At 41.1% G+C, this 20540-nt stretch overlaps 1 protein-coding gene across 9 annotated transcripts in view; it reads right to left on the bottom strand.

Annotated features, from left to right (window-relative positions):
* Positions 1-20540, bottom strand: part of atp2b4.S (ATPase, Ca++ transporting, plasma membrane 4 S homeolog) — a 199373-nt gene that overhangs the window by 59726 nt on the left and 119107 nt on the right. For all 9 annotated transcript variants that reach the window (XM_041561674.1, XM_041561673.1, XM_041561675.1 and 6 more), the window contains exon 3: positions 4426-4623. In XM_041561674.1, the coding sequence (XP_041417608.1) occupies positions 4426-4623 (198 nt within the window). The remainder of the gene's footprint in view (positions 1-4425; positions 4624-20540) is intronic.

Below are 20540 nucleotides of genomic sequence, written 5' to 3'. Positions count from 1 at the left end.
CGGCCCAATAACAGCCGAGGGATTAGGACGGGTGAAGTTGTGGTTAATCTTCCATGCGCTAATCCTCATATTCGGAGGAACAGTGCAACCAATACATTTCCAGTTGTCATCGAAATGCTTCTGTTTTCTAAAATAATAGGTTCCAGCAATTCCAGAGTAAGCATTTAATTATACTTTTATACTGGCGCTCTGATCTTTCATCTAAGAAGGGACGTGGCTATTTGGGTTGTGTATGTGTATTTTAGCGTGGCGAGCAAACATTCTGTATGTTCAAATACCCAACGGCTCATTTATTAATAACAAGCAAGCACAAGCATATTCTAGAAGCAGAAAATTGGACCCTTACAGCTGTACAGTGGCTATTATTGTATGTGGTGCTTTGACTAAGGTCTGGCACATAACAGGGCTCAAAGGAGAAATAAACCCTTAAAATAAATATGGATAGGAATGTGGCATTTTTATATACTGAACTTGCTGCATCACCCTAAAGGTTTGTAATCTCTATAGTAGTAAAGATCTTTGCCTTCCATTTGTGCACAGGAGCTCACCATCTTGGATTGTGTTAGGAGTGTCAGTGGCACTGCACATGCTCAGTGGGCTCTCGGCTAAGCTCAGAGGTGGTCACAAATCAGAAGTTGTTATGAAGGCACATGAGGTTGGCTGATCTGAACAATGGTTAGGAGTGGGGACAGATTTGACAGAAGAGCTGCCAGATTTGCTTCCCTGAACATGTTGATATTCTGTCAAAAATAGACTTTCAATATTTTTTTAAAAGTTGCATTTCCAGTTAAATATTGATTATATTACAGATGGATGGCAGGCTGAGTGTGAGAATAGCTGGGCTTGTTAAACAGTGAGCAGGCTGATTAGTTCGACAGTTTTCTGGAGTCATGTTAAGGGTCACAGAATAGTTTTCTAAAAACTGGTGCGGAACCAAAAATGCATCCTAAGGTCTTGGATTGTCAGAGAATTTCACCCTTTGCTCTTCCCTGCCATGTGGCTTATTATCCTCTCCCATCTGACATGTTAGATATAAAAGAGGTTAATGGCTTTATATGTGTCACACTTACTTTCAATTCTCTACATTGTCTGTTACCAGCCATCCTTTCATATGCTGTTTTGTCTGCCCTATTCCTGCCTCTATAATTGTATCTGCCTTTCATTCCATTTCTATGGTTTGTAGCTCACAACCTCTTCCCTTCAGTCTCAGTCTCTGGATGTATTGTAGCCATATGATCTGTCAGACCTTGTCCTCATATTACTTTATCTCTGCCCTTTTAATATATCTGCCTGTTTTACTCCCTCAGCTTAGTTATAGCTTTTACTATCATCTATAGCTTCCTCCTCCTCAACACCCAGCTCAAACCTTTCACGTATTAACCCTGTCACCTTTCCCGTCTCCCCATTCATATATTGTGCTATATAATTCCAGTGCCTATGTGCATCTGTTACTAAGGCATCTGCCATGAAACTGACAAAAAGAATAACCAAATAACTGTTGTGATACTGCCAATCTCTTGTTCAAATAGAAATCCCAATTTCAGTGTTGGACAGTCTGTGCCAGGTGATCTCCCAATAGGTTAGTCCTAATGGGACCATCTTGGGTTCATCCCAATCAGCCCTGCCTTATATACTGTATAGATAATAAGTAGGGTAGCTAACTGTCTCATATTGAACCATACAGTGTAGGCTGTCTGGTTCAAACTGCCTTCTGTATTCTAGGGGTCCTAAACTCTAAACAGAACTATGCCTGATTGTTAAGTAAGTCAGCCAATCACTGCATCATAGCCCTGCCCCTCATCACCCCACCCCAATATCATTAGCTCTGCTCCCCCCCACCTGCCCCTCTTGATCAGATCTGGCAGGTAAGACAGGTGACAACCCTAAGCATAAATCCATTTAACGTCCATTACGTTTAGCTCAAAAAGAGATTGGGCACATGATTTTACTTTCTCTGTTGGACCTTAAGAGATGTAGTCCAACTTACTACACACACCCTGGCTGCACAGCGTGGCTTTATCTATGCTTTGTCTTCACTCACCTGCCTAAAACAAGTTCTGTTGCCATCCCCAAACACAAATCAAGGGCTAGAAATACAGCTATTCTGTGCTGCCTTTATTGGCTGCTTTATTTATTAGGACTGCTGTACATATACACCTTATGTTACTCAGCATTTACAATGACCTTACTGGCCTACATAGAGACCCTCTACTTATATCTCTATTCTGCTACTTCATGATAGATTTAACTAAACTGGATCAAATTCTAATCTCCATATTCAAATAAATAAATAAAGAAATTATTGTATTCAGTTGCCCAGAGATTTAACATCACGTCACTTTAGTTACACAAAATCCAAAGCCAAACCCTACGGGTCTGACCAGATCTTAAATTGGATCCTGAATATGGTGCATTCCTAATCTCTGTTAAAATAAATTCTTGATTTTACCTTCTGTGTGGACTTGGAGTGCTCGTCGACTTTGTACTAATTGCAACTCACCTCAAGCTACGGGCTCAGGGCGATGCACCCGGCCACCCTCTTCATTTGGTGAGTAGGCTTTTCCCCTGCTTGAATTTCCTCAGCAAGTTAGCAGCAACAGCTGACCCAGGAGCGGGACCCGGGGTTCATACACACCCGGGTCAATGTGTTCAATGGGTGAGCAGATATTTAGTCTCGGGATGGACTGCTCTTATATATATATATTTAACTAATAATGCTCGTATTGGCAAAGTTCCATAAAATGTTTTAGCGTTAACCCCTTGACGACTGAAACATATACTTTAGACGAGCTGAACTGAGCAAAAGCCCTCTTTTTTCTCTTGCATTCCTAATCTTTATCTGTTAAAATGTTTCCTTATCCCTGTTGTGTAGAGATGTTCGGGTCATGAAAAACTTGCGTATGACCCTAACCCTTAAAATGTTGCCATGTTGTGTACGCTACTTCCATATGTGCTTCTGGTTCCAAGGCAGGGAATCTTGGGAGCAGAGGAGGAGTGTACTTTCCTTGTCTGACCCAGACCCAACCCAATGGTTAGCCAAATTTCAACCCAAACCTGTAGTGACCTTGGGTCAACCAGCACTAGAGTTGCCACCTTTTCCTGTCTCCCTTTCTGGACTGGGGACAGGAGCTGATGTCACAGGGGGCAAAGTAATGACATCAAGGGTGAGGCGATGACATCAGTGGGCGAAATGATGTAATAGCACTCTAAATCCTTTTTCTGAAGTAATCGTCCCAGCATTTCTAGGTGGTAATGGGTTGCATGTCCTATACCTATTTGTGTTTCCTCTCCCAATGGTCCCTATAATGTTGAGAAGCCAGGGAAATTCCCCTCCCTGTCCTACACTAAAGCCAGACCTGGCATTGGTACTCAGGCAAGATAATATATCTAGTACCTACTATAACTATACTACTGCCTTGGAAGTCTATGGGAGATTGGAATGACTACGTTTGTGTGCCACCCAATGTTGACAGGGTTGAGATGATAGATTTGTCATGTATTCTCTTTGATCTCTCAGATCCTGCTAATTTCTGAATTAGTGATTCTGAGTTTTTACACCAAACACTGTAGATAATTTGTACTTGTTGCGATGTGCAGGATAGGCAGCAATTAAACAGATTAACGTCTTTATTCAGAGCTAGACTCCAGAAGAAATAGCAAGTGCACAAACAGAAAACTTACACACAGATTCTTCTGAATCATAACAATAGCAATTATCGTAATTACAGGGCAACAGGGAGGCATTAAGCCAATCAATGCATTGGACTAACACACCTCCTGTTTTTCTACCCTGCTTATTTGGATTCAAGTGAGGTTTTTTTTTTTTTTTACCGAATAAGAGTTTGTCATCCAGCACCAGAATTCTCAATTTCCACTTGTGTCTTATAATTTATATTCAAACCTATGGGGTTATTTATCAAAATCCAAATTCATCTCATTATTTTCTGAAATATACTCCTACCAAATCCACACTGGTTATTTCCCGTTATTTATTACTACATTTTCCAGAAAAATTCAAGTTCGGGAAAAAAATCATTGAAAAATGGAAACGTACAAATTTTCAGATTTTCAGCCAGAAAACTCCAGATATTTCTGGGACTTTTCCCACTGACATATACAGGTCTGACATTTTGCATTCTCCGGTAGGCTTGGGTGAATTTGACCCATTTTGTTTCACCAAAAATTTGCCGCCGGCATGCGTGGCAACATTATTTTGACACTTCTTTGGGCATCATTTCCGCAGCAAAACAAAGTGGAAAAAAATCGCCCATCCCTATTCTGACATAATAAATCGCGAAAAATTTGAGGGTTTTTTTTCCACAAAAAAAAAATCCGATTTTTTTGTAAAAAAAAAAGAATCTAATTCATTTGGAAGCCACAAATGAAATAAAAAGCAGACTAATAGCATCTCCATTTCAGACCTACCTTCAGTTTCTCCTCCAGGAGGCCGATAAAAAGAGAGGCCGAGGGATATAATGGCTGCAATTTCCAGGATAATCAGTGTCACGTCTTGAAGGGCTTCCCATACTAGTTGTAAGAAAGTTTTTGGCTTCTTTGGAGGTATAAAGTTTTTTCCGAAAGTTTGCCTTCTTTTTTCTAGATCTGCTACTGTACCAGGCAAGCCTGCAATAGAAAAATAGAGAAAATAGATCAAATAAGATCAAATACTGTACATGTAGTGTCATTTATAAACACTGGGCAAATATGCCCACTCCTAGAGAATATAGTTCTATTTTCTAGACCTGACCTGTCTAGGTTCCACTGAACACTTCCTGCCTGATCAGGTAAGGGGTGTAACAAAATGGACCCTGAGCATGTGTGTGGTCATTTATATATTCTTACATACAGCCATGTAAACAAGGGCTTACTTCCCTGATGAGGCTAAGGACCAGCTTTTCAACATCAATTAGGCCCACATAGCTGGTCAAATACTAGGGTACTATTTTCTTAAAGGGGTAACTAAATTACCAGACCCCTACACATGCAATCCAAGTGCACAATAACAAACACCTATAATAGCTGCTTCAGAGATGCAAAGCTCTGTCAATTTTCATTGCCTGTGAAGATTGCTGCTGCTTTGTCAGCCACTGCTCTGGATGGGAGACTGAAAGGATGAAATACAATAGCTTGATGCCTCGGTGCATAAATGTGCAGAGATTAGGAGCTCTGAAGTTTGCTGCTACATTGGAAGCCATCTGTTCTTCTCTTGACCAACCTTGTGCACTGATAGGCCACAGTGATACAATACAGGTTCTAGCACAATGCAGGAAGCCTGGGGACCCCTATCTGAAGCAAATCAGGGAGCAGACCCTGAAATTGCTGGGAGCCCTAGGAGGTACAAAAGAGGTTCACAAACCTTTAGTTACCCCAGAGGTTGCATATATGAACATAGTTTAGCAAAAACATTTCACACATTTTACTTCTACGCAGTTACCATTTGGGATTTGAGCATGCAATATTCCGATAGCAACACAGGTATCCATTGCCTGGAAACCTGTTATCCCACTGGATATGGGAAGACTATCTCCCATAGACTCCATTTTAGTCCGTTTACATTTTTTCTCTGTAATAATAAAACAATACCTTGTACTGGATCCCAACTAAGATATAATTAATCCTTATTGAAGGTAAAACAATCCCATTGGATTTAATTCATGTTTAGAGATTAGAGAAAGTATAGAGATCCAAGTTACCAAAAGAACCCTTTTCCTGAAAAAACGCAGGTCCCAAGCATTCTGTCCAAAATCATCCAAGCCATTCTTAAAGGCATTAACAGAATCAGCCATCACAACATCGCCCGGCAGTGCATTCCACAACCTCCCTACGTCCCTACACTTTTTATACGTCCCTACAACCCCCTACGTTGCTTCAAACGAAAGTTCTTTTCTTCTAGTCTGAAGGGGGGCCTCTGGTACGGTGATCCACTTTATGGGTAAAAAGGTCCCCTGCTATTTGTCTATAATGTCCTCTAATGTACTTGTAAAGTGTAATCATGTCCCCTCTGAAGCACCTTTATTCCAGAGAAAACAACCCCAACCTTGACAGTCTACCCTCATAATTTAAGTCTTCCTTCCAGTTTAGTTGCACGTCTCTGCACTCTCTTAAAAATATGTTGCATATGAGGAAATAACCACATATGGGGTGGTCCCCTGCTTGCATTTGCTCTGCTGGTCTTTTTGTAACTACAACTGTCAGGGTGCCGATCCTTAATGGAGCAAGCACCAAGCTTTGTACATTGGAGAGGCCAGGGTGTGCTGGTGGGCTTCTAGCTCCAAAATGATCAGCATTCTTGTTCTAGGTGCCTAATTCTAGAGCTGTCTTTATAGGGGTGTAGAATAAGTACAACTGCCCTGTTCCATGCATGTAGTTTGACCTCTCAGCAGCATATGTAGGAATTATTGGGGATCACAGTATAGCACAGCAAGATGGCTTCAGTAGGACAATTCTCTTGCCCAACAAGTGACCCATCAGCCAGTGCTGCTAATATTAAGTTTAGGAATGCATACAATAGCTTTGCAATTCATTTATGACTGCATACCCGATTCATAAAACTAAAGTAACTGAAGTTACAAATATGGGCATGGCAGCTAATGCACTTTCAAAAACTGCTCATATGAAAACAAACTCTGTCAATAAAAATATTCATAGTTGAGACTTCTCTGTCAAGACATATTCATTTTATGGACCCAGAACACACATACACAAGGACTCGTAGTTCTTTATGGACAAAATAAAATTATTATGGATGCGCCAAATCCACTATTTTGGATTCGGCCAAACCCCCGAATCCTTCGCGAAAGATTCGGACAAATACTGAACTGAATCTGAATTTGCATATGCAAATTAGGGGTGGGAAGGGAAAATTATTTTACTTTCTTGTTTAGTGAGAAAAATTCACGCGATTTCCCTCCTCGCCCCTAGTTTGCATATGCAAATTAGGATTCGGTTCGAACGGCAGAAGGAGTTGGCCGCATCCTGGCTGAATCCCAAACCGAATCCTGGATTCCAGGCATCCCTAAAAATTATGCCTAAATTACCATTTTACCTGAGGCCTCACTGTAGAACTGAAATCCCTGGTAACTTTGTGCAATGAAAGGCAGCAAGAAGTGGTGACAATAAAGGGTTAGTGACCTAGATTATTATTATCATTTATTTATATTGCAACATATTCAGCAGAGTTCCATCATGTTCATCATTTGGACCAGTCCCTGCCCTAGTAAAACTCACAGTCTAATACACCTACCATAGTCATAGCCACTGCAGGTAATTAGCAAACAATTAAGTGCTCATGAACATGCAAACTCCTTACAAACACTGCAAGTCAGCAACAGTAACTATCTATTGGGATGGGGCACTGGAGCTATGGCCACACCATCTTCTTTTGTCTTCTACTCAGGGAAGACGGCCCCAGAGAGACAATGGGAATTCATAAAAGTGGAGAGAGCCCATTTTTGGAGTAAAGGTGTAGTAAGACAAATTCAGAAAAAAAATGTCTTTAAAATGCAGTGCAAAAAACACCTGCTGTCTGGTTCGAAAAACCTGCCCTGTTTTCAGGAGTCTTACAACCAGGCAAGCCTGTTACCTGCTTCTCGGCGCTGTGGCCAATCACGGGCTGCCACGTCACAGGTCTGCCCATTCATGTCACTGGCCCCGCCTCTGACATCATGGATACCGCCCCATACCCAGATTCCGCTTGTGGGAAAGGTGGCAACTCTACATGCAAATTTCCCGCATAAGGGATCTTTTCATAGTTTGGAAATCATGGAAACATTAATAAGAACCCAATAGGATTGTTTTGCCTCCAAAAGTGATGACTTATATATATATATGACCTAGTGATCAAGGTCCTTTTTTATTATTACAGAGGAAAAGGAAATCATTTTCAAAAATATGAATTAAAATGCATTCTATGGGAGATGGCCTTCCCGTAATTTCTGGATAACAGATCCCATACCTGTATAAATAATTGACTGATACAGAAATGTCAACCTGGATCTTAATTTGGGTGGTTTGAAACCATTATTTCATATAAAACTTATCCTGCACGTCATCAGTTTGAACAATTAATATTATGTGCAAATTATCCATCATCGCAGGAATGCTGTGTCATTCTGTAGAATAATGGAAAAGTCACATTCCAGCCAGGCCAAAGCATGAAGGCTCTGTAGTTTTTGTTGAATTCCAGTCAGTCTTCATCATTCGTTCCTATATAATTACATTATCGGCGATGATTGAGCGTGATGGTAACAATGTACTTCTTATTAGAAACTCTGAATGCCTAAATGGTACAGGAGGCACCACAGAATGAAAGCTATGCCCCTTATTTCTGGCTATGTGAATTATACAGCTGAAAGGCAAATAAAGATGCTGTGGTATCTGGAAACTTTATTAAAGGAAAACTATACCCTCAAAATGAACAGATATTTTATATCATATTAAGTGGCATATTAAAGAATTTTACCAAACTGCTATTTATATATATATATCAACAAATATTGCCTTTTTACATCTTTCACCACTATTCTGTGATGGTCTCTGTGCTGCCTCAGAGATCACATGACCAGAAATACTGCAGCTCTAACTGTAACAGGAAGAAGTGTGGAAGCAAAAGACACAACTCTGTCATTAATTGGCTCTAACATGTATGGTTTGTTTGTGTGCACCGTGAATCGTACAATCCCAGGGGGCTGCCCTTATTTTTTAAAATGGCAATTTTCTACTTAGAATTACCCGATAGCACTTACTGCTAGAAAAGTATATTATTATGAAAATGGTTTATTTACATGAAGCAGGGTTTTTACATAGGATCTGTTTTATGCAATATCTTTTTATAGAGACCTACCGTATATACTCCCGTATAAGCCAACGCAAGTATAAGCCGATGTACCTAATTTTACCTACGAAAACTGGGAAAACTGATTGACTTGAGTATAAGACTAGGTGAGAGCTATGGACAAGGCTTTTGCTTTAGGGCCTCTGTTTCACTATTGGTGACGCCAAGTCACAAAATGTCACCTAGCACCGAAGCGCAAGCAGCATCGGGCAAACCTAGTCCCTGTGCAGGTGAGAGCATTCCTTACTGGGCTCACTCTCCCCAGGGCTGCCTGTTCCATGCGCTTACAACATGTAGTGCGGAGGAGGAAGAGGGAGAATACTGCAGCACGTGTTTCAAATCTCCCTCATTCTTCCGCACTATGGAGGAGCCAGCTATGCAGCTGCCCAGAGCATCCAGCTCCACATCGCACACACGCAGCAATCCCTGCCCTCAAGAGCAAGCCACTCACCATAGGAAACCATCCATCTTTCACCTGTCGCTTCGCGAGCACCCCCTCCTGTTTACACATGGTCCAAGCACTGGGTCCCTTAGACATGAAACCCCTGTGCGCTCGCTAGCATGCTCTCAAGCACCGGAGCACCCAGCACTGACTTGAGTATAAGCCGAGGTAGACTTTTTCAGCACATTTTGGGTGCTGAAAAACTCAGCTTATACTCGAGTATATACGGTACATTGTTCTGGGGGGTATAGTTTTCCTTTAGCTCCTGTTTTTGTAGTTACTTTACCAGTGAGACTAATTGCCACTCTTTATAACCTGAGAGCATCTATAACTGTACTGATCACGAGTATAGAGCCCTGATGGGTTAATAACATTATCCAGCAGTGATGCATACACAAGGGGCTCTGCAGTGCTCTGCAGTGATGGGTGAATCTGTCACGTTTCGCAAAAATAATTTGCAAAACTCCAAATTCGTGAAACTGCAAAAATTCGCGAAACTCATTGAATTCAATATCAAATAATTTTGACACACCACAATTTTTACATGCACGACTCTTTTGTCCAAATGCTTTAAAGTCAATGGGCTTTCGAATAATTTTGATGTGCGACAATTTTGACAAGCGTCAGTTTTTTTGTAATTGCAATTTTTCAAATGGCGAATTTTGCTAAAACGTTTGCTGTGAAATCTGAAAATTTACCGCAAATCCACGCCTGGCGAATAAGTTCGCCCATCACTAGTGCTCATTTTACTGACTCCGTGCCTGGCACGCTGGCAGCTCCAATCACAAGGGGGCATTATGCTATTTTTACAGAGAGAAACAGCCCACTGCTTTGTGCCAGATCATCTCACATGGCACATAATTAAACCATCAGCAGCTGCTGTGCCAGGATATACAACTTGCAGCAGCAACGTCTTACAAGTGTTTGCTCCTGACTCCAAAACTGCCTGATTTGGGAGCCCCTGAGGTAGTTGTAGCCACCATAGGCCGCATTTTATTTGAGTGTTACTGCGACGAGTGCTGCAGGGAATCCAAAGTCATTTGCCCTTCACAGTCAGCCCAGCTGTCGCCCACAGGATTTTATAGCTAACAGCTCATTGGCCTTCTTTCTCATCATCTGCTCTGAAAGAATTGTGGGAAATGCAAGAATATTTTAAACGCTTAGAACCCGTCCCATCTGTCAGCAAATCCAAATCCAGTTACAGAGAGCTGAGACGACTTTTTGTTTGTGATTTTGCAGGTTAGAGACACGTCTATTGTTGGAATGAAATACCTGCAGTGTTAGAGGAGTCTCTGTCGCTCTCAAGCCTTCAGCAGAAGCCTCACCATTACAGATTATTCCTATAATTACACATTGGCACAACATATGTTTCACGCTTGCCGAGCTGCAGACTGGCAGCTGAGCAATTACGCAGCACATTTCTATTATAGAAAACGTCTAGTTACCAGTATGGAATTGATTATCTGCAACACTTGGGACTCAGGGTTTTGCAGATAAGGAGTCGTTCCTTAATGTGGAGCACAAATGGGTCTTTCCTTTATGTTGAGCACCATGCCTTAAATTAAGGGGTCCTTAGCATGCAGCTCAGATTTAAAATCAATCGGTTATGACCCATGTGCCCCCCTCAAGTCACTGATCAATGGAAACCAAAAGATTTGCAAAGTGTAATGTTTTAATTTTTATACTGAAAAATTCCTTTAAGGCTAAGAGGCCTTACATAACTGTGGATCGTGTAACTCTACTGCACTGTGCAGCTCAGCAATGCATATGTTGATTTTCTATGGGAAATGGTTTAAAATGTAATTTAACAATTTTGACTTCACATTTAACATCTGACCTTTTCTGTGAAAGATGTAAGATTCTGAGGATTAAGAATGATGGTAAAATTAAAAATATGAAAGTGTTCTTCCTTGGGACACTATCAAACTACTAGACTGCTGTGTTTTATACTATAATCAAGATTATACTTTGTTCTACAAGTCTTTCTCCAGTATTTGATCCTAATCTCTCCAAATTATATCCCATGAATCAAGGCAGTCTGATATACTGTCTTTGTGCCAAGATTATCTCAGCGGCCAGCTCATAAATCACCAGCAAGTTCTGTTGTAGGAAAGCCAGTTGCTGCAGACACATGGGATTCTTTTGGCTCTGCCTATTGCAGGCTCCTTTTAACTCAGGTGAGATACAGCTGGGAGCAGTTGTACCTCCCAACATTCTTTTTTTAAAAGACCAACTCATGCCCTGACCCAGGACTAAAGTTACCCTGTCCACATGCCTGGCAGACAACATTAAACATTGTAGGGCACTGGCAGGTGCAAAAAAAACAAACTCTGTAGCTAATAATACATACCTCTAGCTAATAATACCGTATATACTCGTGTATAAGCCGACCCGTGTATAAGCCGAGGTACCTAATTTACCTAAGAAAACTGGAAAAATGTATTGACTCGTGTATAAGCCTAGGGGCTGATTGAAAATCAATCTGTACTTTGTACAGGAACGCTCCTCTAGTCATATAGACAGCCCTGCTGAGAATAAGGATTGCACTTCCCCAAGCAAACAGCGTATAAGAAATTCAAATCCCGTAATATCGGATCCCTCACCTCCCTCTCCCATAGCGCATCAGGACTCTGTGACTGACGATCGCCGCTCGGAGCAGGTCCAGGAGCTCCGGGCGGCGCGTCCTTCCCTGCCGGCGTCCTTCCAAAATGGCGGCGCCCATGGCCGCCACGTGGGTAGAGGCGCCGGCGCCGCTACCCACGTGGCGGCCATGGGCGCCGCCATTTTGGGAGCGACGCCGGCAGGGAAGGACGCGCCGCCCGGAGCTCCTGGACCTGCTCCGGGCTGCGATCGTCAGTCACAGAGTCCTGATGCGCTATGGGAGAGGGAGGTGAGGGATCCGATATTACGGGATTTGAATTTCTTATACGCTGTTTGCTTGGGGAAGTGCAATCCTTATTCTCAGCAGGGCTGTCTATATGACAGGGATCCGGTGAGGGATTGGCGTATGACCCGCGTATAAGCCGAGGTCGAGTTTTTCAGCACATTTTGGGTGCTGAAAAACTCGGCTTATACGCGAGTATATACGGTACATACCTCCCAACATTTTGGAAATAAAAAGAGGGATAAAAAAGTTGGTGGGTAGCGCAATTGAATTTTTTGACCACACCATCCATTTTTGTGGCCACACCCCCTAATTACTATGTTCATTTTACAAAATGCATGTTATGAAAATTTGAACATATTTCTGTGGGGTTTTTTTCAGTTACCGTATATACTCGAGTATAAGCCGAGTTTTTCAGCCCCCAAAATATGCTGAAAAACTCTACCTCGGCTTATACTCGGGTCAAGCGCAAAAACGGTAGCCGGCGTCTAAGGATAGTCGACGACATCCAAGAATAGTCTCCAAGAATATTCGCCGGCGTCCAAGAATGGTCGCCGGCATCCAAAAACGAGACGCTGGCACCTCCAATGGGAGCAGAAACCCTTAATTTTTTGATTGAAACTTACCAGAAGCTGCTGCATTTCTCACCCACGGCTTTACTCGAGTCAATAAGCTTTCCCAATTTTTGGAGGTAAAATTAGGTACCTCGGCTTATACTCGGAACGGCTTATACTTGAGTATATGCGGTATTACAGTTTTGCTAATGAAGGTGAATTGCCCTTTAAGTTGTGAGTCTAACTTTTCCCCAGGGACTTTTTATATTATTTTGTTACAATTACTTATTTGCTTATCTAGAAATTGTTACCAAAGTATCTTATCTTCTGCTGTAGCTGTTCTGGGCTCTCTGCCAAAAGCCAATTAAGTTAGAAACTTTGTTTCTTTTTCTGGCTGTTCAGTGCAGAGAAAAAACAGGACTTTCCAGTATAAATGAGGGACTGCGGGTTGAGCTTTCAAAAGAGGGACTGTCCCTCTAAAAAAGGGACAGTTGGGAGGTATGGCTAATGCCTGCCCTGAGCAGGCCTCTATGAACCCAAACATTGCTAACATGTTCCTGTGTAGGTGCTCCCTGTGTATTGCCAGCCCCCCACTTTCTAACATGAATTGATCCATGACACAGTACAGTTTAATGAGTAATAAACAAAGTTCCTATTCCTAAAAATTCCTATGATTAAGCACCGGAGGGTGTGAAACGCCTAAGTTGGATCATATGGGATCAGTATGTTTGTATTTTTTACTATGGACTGACTAAAAACTTGTATTTTTACATAATTATGAGCATCAGGACATTTTTTGTACTGTAATGTACTGGTGCTTTTAAAACTGGAGCAAGTCCCTGACACTCAGCTACCTTAAATTGGACTGGCATTAAAGACCACCCAAACTCCAAATTATTGTGTGTGTGTGTTAATGTACATTCAAGTGATACAGCTTGCTGCTGTTACCTATATAAAGATAAAAGGCTACAGGCCAAGAACTTTTCCTATCCATTCAAGGAAAACTTTACCCCCAAAATGAATATTTAAGTAACCGATAGTTTATATCATATTAAGTGATTTATTAAAGAATCTTACCAAACTGGTTTATATATTTAAGTAAATATTGCCCTGACCAGAAATACTACAACTCTAAGGGGCAGATTTATCAAGGGTCGAAGTGAATTCGAGGGAATTTTCGAAGTAAAAAAAAAAATCTAAATTCAAAGTTATTTTTTTAATACTTCGACCATCGAATAGGATACTACGACTTCGACTCGAAAGTAAAATAGTTTGAATATTCGACCATTCAAAAATCGAAGTACTGTCTCTTTAAAAAAACTTCGATTTCAATACTTCGCCAAATTAAACCTGCCAAAGTGCTATGTTTGCCTATGGGGACCTTCTAGAGCATTTTTCTAAGTTTTTTGAAGTCGAAGAAAAATCGTTCGATGGATAAAATACTTTGAGTCGAAGGATTTCATCGTTCGATCGAACTATTTTACCTCGACCGCAAAACGGTCAAATTCGGTGAGAAGATTTTCGAAGTCGAAGTAAAGCCATTCGATGGTGGAATTTTGAAGTATTTATCACTTCGCAATTCGACCCTTGATAAATCTGCCCCTAACTGTAACAGGAAGAAGTGTGGAAGCAACAGACAGAACTTTGTCTTTTAATTGGCTCATGTGACCTAACTTGTATGGTCTGATTGGTATGTTTGTTTGCACTGTGAATCCTACGATCCCACGGGGCGGCCCTTGTTTTTTAAAATGGCAATTTTCTATTAAATATTACCCAATGGAACTAACTACTAAAAAAGTATATTATTATGAAAATGGTTTAACACGAAGCAGAGTTTTACACATGAGTTTTATGCAATATCTTTTTAGAGAGACCTACATTGTTCGGGGGTATAGATTTCCTTCAAGGCTCTATTAGAAGTCCCCTTGCCATTCTATGGTTTTTCAAATTGTATGAGGCCACAGTCCAAGAATTCATTAATAATTCTTTAAGTCTGAAGAGGCTTAACTGGGGAGTTCTAATATTCTTATAATTTATGCAGAGGCTACATTATCCCCTATATTATTTACAAGACACCATAAAAGTATTAACAATGCTCATGCATTATATATAAAATAAAATAAACATGTCAGCAGACTGCATTACCGAACATTAAACATCAGCCAAAACTCTCTGCTAACTTCTTTCTTCATTACTTTTAAAGACAGGGGACAGTCTCATGAAGAATTAAATAATCAGAAAGTGCTCCCTTGAGCACTCTTGCAATTTAATGCATGTTTAAAAGCAGTCAGAAATCTCCTGCATAGGGAGCACTGTCATTTCACTGCTTTGAGCTGTGACGGGACAAAGTTGCATCCCCAAGTTAAGCTCAGGGTTTTAACGACCTCTGCTGCCCCCAGTGTGGCCCATGAGTCATAGTCATGAGTCTTTGTCTTAGGGGTACATTTACTTAGGTTAATTAACCCTCGATATTCAACCGTCGAAGTAAAATCCTTCAACTTCGAATATCGTAGTCGAAGGATTTACCGCATTTCCTTCGTTCATACGATCAAAGGAAAAATCCTTTGATCGAACGATTTAATCCTTCGAATCGAACGATTCGAAGGATTTTAATCCATAGATCGAACGCTTTTCCTTTGATCAAAAAAAGCTTCCCCATAGGCTAACATTGATGCTCGGTAGGTTTTAGATGGCGAAGTAGGTGGTCAAAGTTATTTTTAAAGAGACAGTACTTCGACTATCGAAAGGTCGAATAGTCGAACGATTTTTAGTTCGAATCGTTCGATTCGAAGTCGTAGTCGAAAGTCGAAGTAGCCAATTCGATGGTCGAAGTAGCCAAAAAAATACTTCGAAATTCAAAGTATTTTTTATTCTATTCCTTCACTCGAGCTAAGTAAATGTGCCCCTAAGTGTCCCTGGTAGACAAGAAACGTGTCAGGCCTTTGCTTTTAATTATGGAAAATAAAATATGATTTTTTAATTTTTACAATCCGCCTCCTGCTTTTCTACTTGGTGTGGTTCGGCTTGTGCCAGCCTCTTTTTGATGTCTCCTGGTCTCAACTGTTTTGTTGTGTCCAACTAGGCCATCCACAGTCATGGCCAAACAACACTGATACTGCACTGGCAAGAATAAGCATTACTGAGTAGGGATGGGCGAATTTGACCCGTTTCGTTTCGGCAAAAATTTGCCGCTGACTAAATGTCGCAGACCCCCATTAAAGTCTATGGGCGTCAAAAATGTTTTGTCGTGCAGCACATCTTTTTATTTTGACGCACAACACCATACAAGTCATTTTTTTGGCGAAAAAATTCGCCCATCCCTACTGAGCAAAAGTAATAAGGAGGGGTGGTCTTTTTTACTTCCCGGTTAAGGGATGCCTCATCCTCTCTCAAAGAAAAAGTGTCATATAATGGCATTTGTAGTCCAGGCAAACCAACTGCAATCTGATGGGTCTGCAGGAAAGTCACATGACATAAGCCCTCAAGTTGCCTATACTGTACATGCCCATGTGGATGGATACTAAAGTCAAAGCGATCAAACAGGTACATATCTCTTTAAGAGGGGGTATATGCTACGTTCACTGAATTTACGCAAGGCATTTTGGATCCTCACCCTTATGGCCTCAATACCTCTCATTTAGTATAAAGAGGCGTTTTTGTTTGTATTTATGATTTGTTGTTTATTTTGTTTGATCTGCATATTCATGATTCTTCATTTTTTCTTTACACTTTTTACAATTGTGTAATCTTACATTTGGAGATACCCACCAACAGGGGCCGCTATGGGATTTATCTATACATAACTGTGAGCAGAACTATTGTACTAGTACAATATAAGTACCTTGGCTATGGAAGCCTACAAACAGGCAATACACTAGATCGCCAGCATTAGTCTCTCATGCTATTATATTGTACCGCATACGGAGTCACCTGATGCAGGCAATATACAGCAGTATTATGCAAATTACCATTTTTCATACAATTAGATTGTCTAATTAAAAAAATGAAACAGTCTTTGACAAGTGGGACAATTGCAATTTATCAATTTAGACAAATTTTCCCAGTAGCACACATCAATTATCTTCAAGCTCAGCTCCTGCCGAACCTAAGTGCTATTATTCAGGCACTGGCAGAAAGATCCACAGTACTTTCAACTGAAACAGTTGCATTGCTGGAACAAGGATGTACGGACAGCCCTAATTAATGTCATTTTAACCCACTCACGTGGGGGCCATGCCCAAATGCCATCTAATTTACTGTATATATACAGAAGGGTCTGAAGAAGTTCAGCTTGCTTACCTGAATCATGGACTCTAATATGGAAATTAACCTTATCATGGGGTATTTAAAGGTGAACTAAAGTCTAAAATAGAATACTGCTAGAAATGCTATATTTTGTATACTAAACATAATCATGAACTTACTGCACCACAAGCCTAATCAAACAAATGATTTATGCTTTCAAATTTGGCCACAGGGGGTCACCATCTTGTAACTTTGTTAAACATCTTTGCAAGACCATGACTGTGCACATGCTCAGTGTGGTCTGGGCTGCTTAGGGATCGTCATAAATGATTAAAACTGCACAAGTGAAATAATTTCTGCCATAGAAGCTAATACAGCAAGACTGATTAATAATTGGAATGTGCAGACTGCACTGGATCCTGTGTTGTCATGTAATGTAATGTGGGTTTTATAGTTTTTGTATTGTTTAATACAAACTTTCTCCAACTCAGCAGAACCAGTGGCTGCAGCAAAATAATCCTACAATGAGAATTCCAGTTAATGATCTTTGTCCCTGCAGCTGGAGTTGGAAACAGTAAAGGGAATGTAAAGGCAAAAATAAAATTCAATACGAATCTCTGAACAGTCTCCGACTGCTCTACAGGGAAACAAACAAAGCTGATTGAGTTCTGCACAGCTGGGAAGTAAGGTAGGGGGGTTGCCCCCTGCTGTTCGAAAGTATGATTGATTCCCTGCAGAGCAGTTAGGGACCATCTGAAGTTTCCTATCCACAGCAGTCAGAGCAAGTAAAACGAAGGGGGAATTTCACTGCATACAGTCAGTTTTCTTAAGAACGGTACACATTTTTTAATTAAAGTATACTGGAGATAGGTTTCTTTTTCATTAAAGAAAGTAAAAATAGAATTTAATTTTTTTGCCTTTACATCCCCTTTAAATTTAAAAGGGCTACACTTTCCATTGGGTACTTTTTGTTCCAATCTGTTGCTTTATTGGAGGAGGACTTCTATCCACTGCACTCGGAGGGACTCAAGGTCTAAGGTTTAATCTCATTTATATGCGAGTAAGTCTTTTCCACCCCAAGTGATGTGCCCCTTGCCCTCAATAAATGTGGCTCTGGGCTCTTACAATCAGCTGAGGACATACCTAGAAGCTTTTCTAAATTGGAATGTCAGCTTTTTTGCTTTACACCTTACAACTAAGGCTGAATACTGGAGTACACGTCTTTAATTACAGCTATCCCTGTGGCAGGTTACAGGCAAGTTGTGGTCTGCTGGGCTCAGTCACTGGCTTTTTACGATGCCCCCTTACAATATGCACCCCATAGTAATACTCACAGTTATACTCTACTATACTCACACAATTAAATTTATACCTTAGTATATAGCATACAAAAATATATACATCTGGAGACAATGATACAGCTCTTTATATGTGAATAGCTTTATATTGTGTTTAACCCCAGCAACAATCAGCTACAGGATTTTAAACAGCGTCCATAGACATATCAAAGGCAGGATAGGCTTCTCGAAAAAGGGCCTGACCTATATAGACACTGCGCTCGAGTGACAAAAGATGCTGCCTAATCCGTCTTTTCTTCCTGCCAGATAAATTGAAGTGTAAAATATTCTTCAGGTTTTGTAGCACAGATTAGAGGGTTTAGGAATTTATCCAAGATTACCCCATGCCTATAACTCATAAGCAATTACAGCTATCTGATTTGCCAGCCGCTAAGAACATTGCAGTGCCCACAACTTGGCTAATAACAGGGGAGGCCTGGCATATCCAAGTAGCATGTCCTGTTAAAGTAATTGGGGTCTAAACACTACTCTTTATTCAATCACTGATGCATTGCTGTCGGGCAGTGTAACCTTTTGCTGTGTTGCTGGTTAAATGTCCAATTAACCTACAAGAAGAGCATCTAACTTTCCCTTCAGAGTATGGGCAGGGGCGATCCTGGCCCCTCCGCCGCCTGAGGCAGCAGCAGTTGCTGCTGCCCCCCCCCCCCCCCGGAAATTCGCTCTTAAAGTACCAGGAGCAGCATTTTTGCTGCCCCTGGTACCTAGTGGGGCGCTGCGGCCTGAGGTGACAGCCTCAACTCGCCTCATTGGCGAAGCACCCCTGAGTATGGTGCACACTGTTTAAAAGGGAATTTAAAGGGATCTCAGCAACCATTTAGAATGCACAAAGATTCCTTGTGCACTTGAGAAGTCTTTTAGTCTTGTGAATAGGCATGTGAACTACACCTACTTCTCCCAACATCTTCACTTCCCAACATCTTCACTGCATCTGCATCTCTATGCACTTTAATGCTCTTCTATAGATACTAGCTGGTAGCTTGTCTTCTTATCAAACATCTCCTTTTATATTACAAGTTCTAGCAATGAGGAATATAAACCCATTTTATGTTGTATATAATCTATAATTACATTATTCTTAGCAAGAAAAGCCTTTACCTTTGGAGCACAGAGGAATGAGACTTTCTAGATCAAGCAAGTATGAATCAAGTAGGTCAAGAATTCAATACTTAACCTGTTTCCTAATGACATAACTACAGCCTCTTTCTCTATTTGCCAAATGTTCTTAGGTCTCCTTCCTTCAGCCAAAGCCAGAAAAACTCACATTAACTAAAGTTGTGATTCAGGCAGTACCCCAATAGAAGATAATGATGGCCCCACCACAGCTTCCGGGTCTAATGTCACCAATAACTTAAGTTCTATGTTCTGAAATATTGGCATGTCTATGTATGGCTAGTACAAGGAGACTAAACAAGCTGTAGATAAGCCCTAGGCCGCAGTAGGCACTTGCCTACAAGGGATAAGGTGAGAGGCGTGTCAGGGCTTGCTCTTGTACTTTATTTCATCTGCTCAGTCAATTTAGCAGGTGCTGGTAATAGGAAACTAGGGAATACATTTTCTCTTTACATCCACCGTACACAAGGATTAATTTTGATAATTGCATTTACGTGCATCTACCTTCATAATTATTATTATTGTTGTATGGTGTCTGGAACTGAAGTATGACGCATGTTTCTCTCTCTCATGTAACTCAAGGTGCCTCTAAATGGCAAAGCATATCATTTCTGCTGCAGCCACAATTCAGTTGAGAGACTCACTGGGGGTCATTTACTCACAGCACCACAGTGGGCTGAGTGCAGTTTTGAACTTGTCACCATGTTTTTTTCTCATAATGAAGCAGTGATGCAACTGATATTACCATGTGTTAAAAGTTCAGTTTACATTGATTCTGGAATTCAGTGTGAATGACTTGTGTGCCTGACTCCTTTAGCGTATGTTTGTTGCAGCCTCTGGTGCAAGTTGCTGTCTGAACCCTGGAGCTACCGACTTTTACGGAGGTGGAGGCGGCTCCAGGATTCCCATAGTAGCTTGCGTCAATATGCGAAACAGTGCTTCGGACCAGGAGGATGGCAGCTGTGCCAAGCGCAACCAAACAAAAGTGCAAGGAGCACGTGTTAAATGGGGATTTTCAAGCAACTGACTGCAGTGAAATTTGTGGGTCCAGAGCTGCGGTGAGCCCTACTCCCAGCCTGCATCAACTGATTTGCTTTGATATCTAATGCTGTCT

This window comes from Xenopus laevis, chromosome 4S, assembly GCF_017654675.1.
Source record: "Xenopus laevis strain J_2021 chromosome 4S, Xenopus_laevis_v10.1, whole genome shotgun sequence".
Classification (NCBI taxonomy): domain Eukaryota; kingdom Metazoa; phylum Chordata; class Amphibia; order Anura; family Pipidae; genus Xenopus; species Xenopus laevis.
The sequence above is the reverse complement of the archived record's forward strand: the minus strand, read 5'-3'. Positions and strand labels throughout refer to the sequence as shown.